Genomic DNA, 10230 nt, shown 5'->3' on the forward strand with positions numbered 1-10230 from the left:
TAAGGCTATCATTTGCTTAATTCTGTACTAATCACATAGAATTTCAGTAACTATGTTTTCAGTTGAGTTGTTAAGTTGGTGAGCCTAGGTAATTTCTAATAAGATTCGAAGGATGTCTTGAAGTGGGTATGCAGAGAGCTTCTCTCCTGCCTGGCCTTTCTCCCAGTTTTCCTCTCCAGAGTTTCTTTTTTTTATCTGAAAAACAGGGTAATTTTTTTTTTATAAGGCAACTGCTACTGTCAGAGTCCCCTAGCGAAACATGATTTTCCGGAAGGCTGTCCCTGGAAACAATCAGGCAGAATGTGAAGTAACAATCATTTGTGAGTCATCAACAGTACTGGCCTTCTGATGAAGTGAAAGTGGAAGAGGGCATAGTCTTTCAAACCTTGTAGGTTCTCTAACCTCTAGCTAAAGTCTCTTATTCAGAGTCTCATCTTGGGTCTTTTTGCCTTGTGAACCAGGACTGAGAGAGCAAGCAGTGCTTGCAAGCAGTGTTGGGTGAGATGTGACAATGACGTCACTAAGGATCTGACATGACAATGACCACCTGCCCTTTGAGGGTGATAGGACTTGCCCAGTTGGGAAACAGCTAAGCTGTAAGTAACCATTGCCTTCTCATTTGATAGTGTTGGCTTTAAGCATAGGTTCATATATAGCATTTCCCTTAGAAATTATTTCTTAATCTTTAAGTAGAATGATGATTAGGCATGTTTCTTTGTTTCATGCCCTTATATCATCTTCTGCTCAGAGGTAATTTGATCATAACTTGGAGTTGAATTTTTCTAGTATCTTGAACCCAGGGGACTGGCCTTCATTCTGCCATTTACTAAACAGCTCTATGTCAGACATTGTATTAGATGCTGGATGTGGAGAGGGGTGAAAAGTGTTCCTGGTGGGTCAGGAGGGGCATAAACTCAGTCTGAGCAAGACAAAGGAGTGACAGGTGAGGTTTCCCAGAGATCTGACTCCTTATTTGGGTCTTGAAAGATTAGCTGGGTGAAGTGAAGTGGGGTTAGGCAGACTATCCAGGGAGGCAGAACAGCATGGCAAAGGTAAAGAAGGTAAGCATAGTTGAGGAATTTTCAGATGGCCAGAGTATCTGAGAGTTCTAGAATGGCTTTCAGGGGCAGATCATGATAGCTCTTGCATGTCACCCTAAGAAAATAAAAACAGCATCATAATAGTAATTATAATTATTCACATTTTCTACATTTATTGACCACTTTTTATGTGCACTCAATATACCCAATTTGTTCCTTGCAAGAGTGCTATGAGGTAGGACAAGGTGTACTCCATTGGGAAAAGGAATCCATAAACAGACTAAGAAAGAACTATCTGGAAAGTAAGAGGAGAACAGGATAGCCTGATATCAAAGGAGTCAAGGGGGGGGAAGAAAATTTTAGAAAGGATTAGCATCGAGTGCTGCCAAGATGATCTTAATTGGTACAGTTTCTGAGAAGTTAGGAGGCAAAAGATAGACCACTGTAAGATGACGGTGCAAAATGGCAATGCAGACATAGTGATAGTGCTTGTCACCTATTCTTTTAAGAGAGTGTTAGCAAATAGAGGGAATTAGAGGACTCTGGTTTTTGTTTGTTGGTTGATTGGGTGTCTGTTTTTATGATGAGACTTGAGCAAAGTTTATGTGCTGACAGACAAGAATGAGCAGAAAGAGAAAGAAAGCAAGAGAGACAGAGAGTAAGAGAGAGGTCAGAAACTTACTGAGTGAAAACAAGGGAGCCGTGAGGAGATAGGACAAAGTCACAGGAAGAGAACTTACCTTGCTAAGAGAGTGAGCTGAAAATTGAGGAATTTCATTCTACAAGTTTCTTTTTTCTCCATAGATAGAAGGCAACAACCTCTGAGAATGAGGGAGAGTCCGTGAAGACTTGACGGGAGCCTTGAAGACGTCAAAGAAACCGTAAGACACCAAATGCCATAGTAGGTCTCTCCTGCTGCTGCTCAGGCAGGGACTTAGATTCAGAGGGAAACAAATCTAGTTAAGTGAACTCTTGGCACTCACTGAGCTAATTTGTCTTTTTTTTTTTTTTTTTCTATTCTCAAGTGACTCTAACATCTGTGGTGTTGGTGAGGAGATGCCACTTTGAATGACAAGAGTTATGAGGCTAAGAAAGTGAATTTCTTAGCAAACTGAGCCAGCCTCCCAGAATGTACTTCTCAGCTCAGCTTTGAGGTTCATCTTCTCCTCATTGGGTTACATCCTCTGTTTCTTCATGGAAAGCAGCCCTAAAAGGAAAGCTAATAGCAAAGGCTTGTGATAGGCCTGCAGAAAGTGTGAGAAGTTCTAAGAAAGCCGTAGAGTAACTACATCAGCTATAGTTGAAATCTGTGGCCAAAAAAAGGGAGAAGTTAATTAAACTGCTTTATCAGTGAGCTCTTTAGTTAGTGCAAACACTGTTCATAGAGTAAAAAAATAAAACTTTAGCATAAGTTGGAGGGGTGACTGCTTTTGGTGTTGGGATATGTCCAGGAAACACTTGAGAAGTCAGAAGCCTGCCCAAACATTTCCTTTGTAAACTAGAGACAGATGGCTCTCACAAATGAAAAGGGACTATTGTGAACTGTATTTGTTGTTTGTTGAAAAATTTAAGCTGTTATTGTCTTTAGTGATAACATTCAATATGTTTTAATTCACATGTTCGTATATTTCCTTCAGCCATAGTGTTATGAGGAGAGATTATCTTTCATTCAACATTAATGACCAACTTGTTCCATGTTGCTGTTATCAGTTGGTCCCAGGCTTGATGTGAAGTCTCTCTCTTACACATACACTCGCACTCACAAACACACACACACAGTCACACCCCCTTCCTAACGAAAATATCAACTTGATGGTGTTTACAAGCAGCATTGCTTAATCATGTGATGTCTTTATAAAACGACCTTTGGCTTCTTGCAGAATCTTGACTCACAGACTTAATGATTTGGACAAGATATTTATTTATTTAAGCCTGGTTTTCTCAGTTACAAAACAGCATTACTCAAGGTGCCTGTCTCACACTGTTGTTGAAAGATGAAGCAGATGGTGCAGGTGAAGTGTCTAGCATCAAAGTGCTGAATGAATGGGTAGGTTGTAACTGTTATTATTGATATCGTAATTAGAAAGCTGGTTGTTGTCCACTGCTATCTTGGCTTTGCTCACAAACAGTCGTCCCATCCAGTTCAACGAATGATTGTGGAGGGCCTGCTCTGTGAACTCAGGGCAGAAAGAAAATAATGTAGGGAATTCATAGAAGAATGAGGCACTTTTTCTGACCTCAAGATATTAATAGTAGGGATAAAATAACCCTAATAAACATGGAAAATCAAAGTTCCAAAATTCAATTGGTGGAACCTCACGAAGTCATATACTTAGTTTTGGAATACTGGTCAGTACTTCTAATACTTATGATGGATCTGGGGTAGTGACTGTGGAAACTGATTAGCCACTCCTCTGGACCATGGCCATCAAAGACTAACCTGTTGACTGGCATCATAAATGTGTCTCTACCTCACCTCATTGCCAGTGCTCAATTAGAACAGTTCACCTGGGTTTACAGGAATCTATACCTCCCCAGGAAGCCCACAAGTTCGGATAATCCAGGCAACATTGTAAATGACATATATGAATTTTGCAGTGAGAGGCAAAATCATCACTCGTGAAGAAAGAAAATAAGCTCTATGGTTTTCATTTGGAAGCTAACGTGAATCATTCCATGATAAAAATCAGTACTGATGATTCACAACAATTCTATTAGGTTCTGTGTTTAAATTCAATCAACATTTTATCAATTCCTTCCCATATGTATGGCTCTTTGTCAAATGCTGGTGCTTATAGGGATATCCCCAGTTCCTTTCAATTAAGCCTGATAGGCAAACAAGGGAAGTATGTAGGGACAAACAGCATAGAGGAGGTAGTGATTCACTTTGTCTGAAGGATCTGAGTAGCTTTTAGAGGGGAGGGGATGAGTAAGAATTCAAGCCCACAATGGGAGAAAAAACTATTACCAATAGAAGATACAGCCCGTGCATTGCCATAGAGATGGGAAGTGTCCAGATGACTAAACATACCTCATTATTATTGAAACTTAGATTTGGAGGTACATTAAGACCAGCTGGGTAGGAAAGTAAAGATGTACAGACAAGCAGGGATCAGATTGTAAACAGTCTCTCTAAGAAGTTTGGATTTCTTGCTTGGACCATGGGATCTTCAACAGTGTATTAGTTTTCCGGGGCCCCATGACAAAGCACCACAAACTGTTGGCTTCAAACAAAAGAAATTTATTCTCCCATGGTTCTGGATGCTAGAAGTCTGAAATTCAGATGTTGTAGGGCCAAACTTCCTTTGTCCACCTCTAGGGGAGAACTGGCTGCATGACTGCCTCCTGGCTTTGATGGGTCACCAACAATCCTTGGTGTTTCTTGGTTTGGGGTAGCATAGCTCCAGTCTCTGCTGCTGATTTCACATGGGCTCTTCCCCTGTGTGTCTTTGCCTCTATGTCCAGGCTCCTCTTTTTATAAGGACACCAGTCATATTGAATTAGGGACCATCCTGTACCTGTGTGACCTCATCTTAGCTTGATTATATCTGCAAAGACCTTATATCAAATCAGGTCCCATTCGCAGGTACTGGGTCTTAGGAATTCAGCATACTTTGAAGGGGACACAGGTCAACCAGTAACAGAAGGTTTTTCAGTAGGTGTGACATGATGATGTTTTAGAAATCCCCACACTGCAGTATGGAGGGTGGATGGGAGGAGGTAAGACCAAGACAGAAGAGATCAGTTAAGCTGAACTAGCCAGGGTCAAAGAGGTGGAGTAGGGAGCATGGTTTCAAGAAATGCTAAGGATTATAAGTGGTAGGCCTTTTGATGATTAAATAAAAGTCTGGTAAAGGAAACGAAGGACTTTTCCACATTTGTGTGACTGGACAGCATAGCCACCATCTCTTCATCATCGTGCACACACAGCTGTCTGTCCTTCTCCCCAACTCTTTACTCTCAAATCAAAGGGGAAATCCCAGAAAACCTCCTAAATGCTTCATGTTGTTCCTTAATTTGGTACTTGGCAAGGCCTTATTGAGGCTCAGGCAGTTTCTTCCAGAAAGCACGTAATGGAAGTCACTGCCCTTATCACCTGCACACAGCCCTTATCTGGCAGCAGTGAAGTTGTGTCTGCACTTTAACCACATCCTTATGTTCAGCTCTTTTTATTATCCCTTGACCTACCTTTGTGGTGACTGGAACTTTTGTGACTGATTCTGATATTTGATAATTTAGATATATTTGAAGATGTCTTTCTTCTTTCTTACTCTTTCTCTTTTTCTTTCCTTCCTTCCTTCTTTTCTTTCTCTGTAGCTTTTATTTTACAATGCATTTGTTGAAAAGTGCATAAAACAGACAATGGACAGCTTAACACATTTTTATAATGAACACACGTACAACTATTATCCAAGTAAAGAAATGGAATATCAGTAGCTCCTCCCAGCTCCACTCATCATCTAATCATACCCTTTCTCCATCCCCACATACAAACAACCACTTATAGGACTCACTTCCTTGCTTTTCTTTCTTTGCATTATCACCTGTATATTTTTCCCTAAGCAACTTTATTTTTGCTTGTTTTGGAACTCTGTTCTTTGAATCATGTTTCTTATTTTCAACCTGATATTCACTCATGTCATTGTATGCAGCAATGCTATCCTTTGTATGAATATATCACTATTTTAAAATTTCAGGCTGCTGTGATGGTCATTAGATTGTTTCCAACTTTGAGCCTTATGAACAGAGGTGCTCAAGCATTCTTGTCCATGTACCCTGGTCACAATCCAGAAGTTTCTTCAGGGTATTTAACCAGGGAGTACAGCTGTCAGATCATGAGGTGTCTTCACTTTTCCAGATATTTTGTGAGAACATCTTGTTTCAAATCCTCCTCTACATTTGGTATCATCTGTCATCCCGTTTATCTTAAACCTCTAATCCTAAAATAGACTTTCCTACTCATACAGAATCTCCTGGGTTCATGGGTCTCACTCTTGCCCAGGTGACTTGTAACAGGACATTCACTTGTGTGACTCTCAGCTATGAGTGTGCCCATAAGAAGATTTTGAGCAATTCTCAAGTGAGAATACCAAAATCTTAAATAATTTCTGATTTAAAAAAAGTCATTCTTGTGCTATAGTGCTTTGTATCAAAAAAACAAAGCAATTTGGGACATATCTTCTAAGTAATCACATCATGCTCACACGTTCTGATAACCTAGCTGAGAACCACTGTCCCTGTTGGGTGAGGTCCTATGTTGTCAGCAGCCTCGAGCTTGAGTGGATTAACCACCTCTTCAGCCTAAAGCCATGACTACCCATCATGTTCCTCTTCCAAAGACTGTCCTCACAAAAGCCACCAAACGGACAAAGAGAGCAAAGATGAAATTTTCACAGACCAAGGGCTTGTCCTCCTGTCACGTGGTACTTATGTAAATGTTCTTTCTGATGTCCCCACAGGGTTTGACCAGCTGACCTGGACTTGGCCACAGCCCAGTCCTCCATCCAGGCCACCCCAATATTCTGGATGACTAGGAAGATGTTTCCCTTCAAAGTGAGCAAATGGATGGGCCTTGCTTGTTTCCGGTCACCGGTAGTTTCCTCTCCAAATGTTCGCCAGAGGAAACTAATCCACAAGCTGCAGGAAGAAAAGTCCTTTCGGGATGAGATGAAAATTTTCCGTGAGAAAATAGAAGATTTCAGGGAAGAGATGTGGCATTTCCGAGTCAAGGTCCGTGTCTTCCGGGGTCAGATCTTGGGCTTTTGGGAAGAGGAGAGACCTTTCTGGGAAGATGAGAAAACCTTCTGGAAAGAGGAAAAAGCTTTCTGGGAAATGGAAAAATACTTCCGGGAAGAAGAGAAAACCTTTTGGAAAAAATACCGCACCTTCTGGAAGGAAGATAAGGCCTTCTGGAAAGAGGACAGTGCCCTATGGGAAAGAGACCGGAGCCTCCTCCAGGAGGACATGGCCCTGTGGGAGGAGGAAAGAGCACTATGGGTAGAGGAAAGAGTCCTCCTGGAGAAGGAGAAGGCCTTGTGGGAGGATAAAAAGTCCCTCTGGGAGGAAGAGAACGCCCTTTGGGAAGAGGAGAAAGCATTCTGGGTAGAAGGTGGCGGCCATATTGCTGAAGAGTTGATGCGCCAAGATGGGTTCTACAATGTCAATGGGGGCCTCCAGTTGCCAGCATTCTCCAGAGGCAAGGCATGAACATGAAAGAGCAAGGGCCATGGGGTCCTAGACTCTGCTGGATTGGGATTCAAGTCCAGGGTGACCCTATGGCCTGGAGAAAATATGTACTTATTTGTCTCCTTGCTTTGAAATATCTAATAAAGTTCTAAGGGAGGTTTGGAAAACCAACTTCTTCAAGGGAGGAAGGTTATAATTTTTCCAGGTTTGGTGATACTCCAAGGTCAGATTCTCATATTCCAGGCTGTAGTGATGTCCATAGAATTTGGTCTTCTGCAGTTTCAATGAGCCCTGCACATATGGGTGTTTGGGATTAGAGACACTGTTGCTGTCTTTAAAAGAGTCAGAAGGGGAGAGAGAGGCTCAGGCAACCCCAGCTTAGACACATACAAGGAAGAGAGGGTTTGTGATATCTCTCTTCCTCTGTAATGCCTTGGGAAAGTTCATTTTTTCCTCTACTTTGGGAATTCTTGGAAGCCTGGAGTATGGTGACACCTTTCAAGAAAAGATTGCAGAGCTGTTAGCAATTCACACGTGCCTCTTCCTCACCTGGGAGGCCATTCTAAACACACAGGGAGAATCCCTTTAGATTTGGGTTCCCTCCAAACTTCTCAACCACCCATTTTCTCTGTCCACAAGAAAAAGGGGTCTTGGTGGTATCTTCCCTGAAGGCATCTTCCCTGAAGATGGAATCAAGAATGGACTATATAAGGGGACAGTCTGGGAGGTGTAAGAGAGTTTTCCCTGCCCCCATAGATTCCTACTCACTCAGGTTTCACCATACCTGGGTTTCTTCATTACAAATCTCTTCCTTTGGATTGCCTTCTTTCCATTCATTCTAAGACTGAAATGCCCCAGGAAGGTAATACAGTCAATGAATTTACACAAATGTGGCAGCAACTTATGTGCCCAACTTTTCTTCTTGGGGTGAGGATTGGTATGGAAACAACCAGAAGGGAGGAAGCAAGAAGAGTCAAGGTAATTATCTGCCTTCCCTTACTTAGTCCTGGCCCTTATTGTTACCCACACATCAACTTATTTTGCCTTTATGGATTCCCTACTACTTGACAGGCACGTTCACACTGCCCAGTCCATCTAACTGTAATCATAACTCTGTGGCACACAAGGAAGGTATAAAATCCCATTCTACAGATGAGAAAACGAAGACCCAGGGAAGCAAAGTGAGCACATATGGCCAGGCAAGTAGAAACTGGAAGTACCAGGAATAGGACCCAGATCATTCAACTTTTGTTCCAATTCTTTTTCTAACAGCACTGGTTCATGGAATGTGATTTTAGAGTAGCTCAATGGGCCTCAGTGCTGGATGAGACTTAAAGTGGTTTGGGATTTTCTGCAGTTTGGGATGGTGGCAGAGAGATAAAGGAGAGGATATAGGACCTGACTGAGTTCCTTGGTGTTCTGAGCAGACTTTCCAAGGACCAAGAGAGTAGGGCCGACACCCAGGAGCAGCTGGGCCTCCATGTCTCCAAATGACTGAGAAGGTTTGAGTTTCCTGCAAGGCTCCTGGGAAACACCAGCCAGATCCCAGAGTCCAGGGCCATGCAAACAGCTTTTCCTTTGTCAGACACCCACCCTTCCATCCTCAGGTCCCCAGGGGTTCCTGGGCAAAGGCTTCAGCAAGCAAGCCATGGGGAAAACAAGATGTTGGTGTGGAGAATCAGATTTCAGGAAAAGACAGCCAGCACCCCACCCTTAAGAAGTTCTGTCCAAGGGAAGGCACATGGGATGGTGGAAACCCAAATGAAAGGAAAGACTCTGGAGGCAGGAACAGGAGTTTGCCTTGAATAGAAACATCCCCTTAGTAGCATCCCACAGGAGTGTTTTGAGAAACAGATGTCATTATGATTGAGGACTAGAGGAGCTGCCTGAGATGGTCCCGCTGTGAGTCTACCTTTCATCCAGTAGAGCAATTATGAACTTTCAATGTCCTAGGCACTGTTCTCCTAACAGGAAAATAGTCCAGATCACTGCAAGCTAGTGAGGGCTGTGAGAAAACTTGTGGAGTACTCCATTAGCATCTCTGGGAGGGTGAGTGGGGTCCAGGAAGGTTTTCTAGAGGAAATGTTGACTGGGCAAAATCTAATGGTCAGTAGGAATTTGAGGTAAGGAGGGCATTCCATGCAGAAGCCAAGGCATGTGAAAGGGTACAGCCATTTGAGTAAACACAGGGGACATGTAGAACAATTAATTAGATTAAAAAAAAAAGGGGGGGCAAGTAACTGATGATGTAGGCCTTGTGGGGGTGATAGGGAGCTAGTGAAGGATTTTAAGGAAGGAATTGGCACATTTAGATTTAATTTTAGAAAAAAACATTCTGACTACTCAAATTGTGGTCTGTGGACCAGCTGCATTGGTCTCACCTAAGAGCTTGTTGGAAATGCAGAATCAGGTTCTGCCTTGACCTGTTGAATCATATGGCATTTTAACAAAGTCCCTGGGGGGAGGATTTGCAATGACTTTAAAGCTGGTGCTGCACTTCTGTAGAGGAGTGAGTGAAAGAGGCTCAAGTGGATAAGTGGCAAGATCATTCAGCAGGTAGTAGCAGCAATCCAGGTGAGGGGTCATGGTGCCTTGCTCTAGGCGGTGGGAGTCGGGGTTGGGGAGGAAAGAGCCATTGAGAGGCCGAGCAGATTCCACTGGCTTGGGGATGCATTGGAACTGGGCAGTGATGGAGAGACAGGTGTCAAGGATGATGCTTAAGATTCCTGATGGGGACAATGGAGGGAGGCTGTGCTTATCACTGACAGTGGGCAGAGGAGAAGCAGGGCTTTTCAGAGTGGGAGGAGATGAGTATAATTTGGGACATGTTAGATTGCTGGCTGGTCCTTGGGACACATTCACTCATCTTTGGCCTCGACAGACTTTGGAGGGCAATTTCTCCTCAAATGTGCATCTGTTTTGATGCCATCAGTTGCTTCCACCAACCTCTCACCCTTTGGATTTCTCAGGTGTAACTTTGTGGCCACAGCACAACGTTACCCAA

General features: G+C 42.9%; 1 protein-coding gene across 18 annotated transcripts; it reads left to right on the forward strand.

Annotated features, from left to right (window-relative positions):
* The first annotated feature begins 312 nt into the window (after nucleotides 1–312).
* On the forward strand, nucleotides 313–7410 carry CCDC70 (coiled-coil domain containing 70). Of its 18 annotated transcripts, none has more exons than XM_077158134.1 (5): nucleotides 330–596; nucleotides 1845–1941; nucleotides 2066–2194; nucleotides 2921–3087; nucleotides 6500–7410. In XM_077158134.1, exon 5 carries the CDS (start codon nucleotides 6567–6569, stop codon nucleotides 7245–7247), a length of 681 nt encoding a protein of 226 aa, XP_077014249.1. In that variant the 5' UTR covers nucleotides 330–596; nucleotides 1845–1941; nucleotides 2066–2194; nucleotides 2921–3087; nucleotides 6500–6566; the 3' UTR covers nucleotides 7248–7410. The 18 variants fall into 18 exon arrangements, 17 of the variants coding, with proteins under 17 accessions (XP_077014249.1, XP_077014247.1, XP_077014253.1 ...); XM_077158132.1 differs by having other exon boundaries at nucleotides 1845–1921; XM_077158138.1 differs by having other exon boundaries at nucleotides 1849–1941.
* Nucleotides 7411–10230: the final 2820 nt, after the last annotated feature.

Source organism: Tamandua tetradactyla, chromosome 4 (assembly GCF_023851605.1).
Source record: "Tamandua tetradactyla isolate mTamTet1 chromosome 4, mTamTet1.pri, whole genome shotgun sequence".
Classification (NCBI taxonomy): Eukaryota; Metazoa; Chordata; class Mammalia; order Pilosa; family Myrmecophagidae; genus Tamandua; species Tamandua tetradactyla.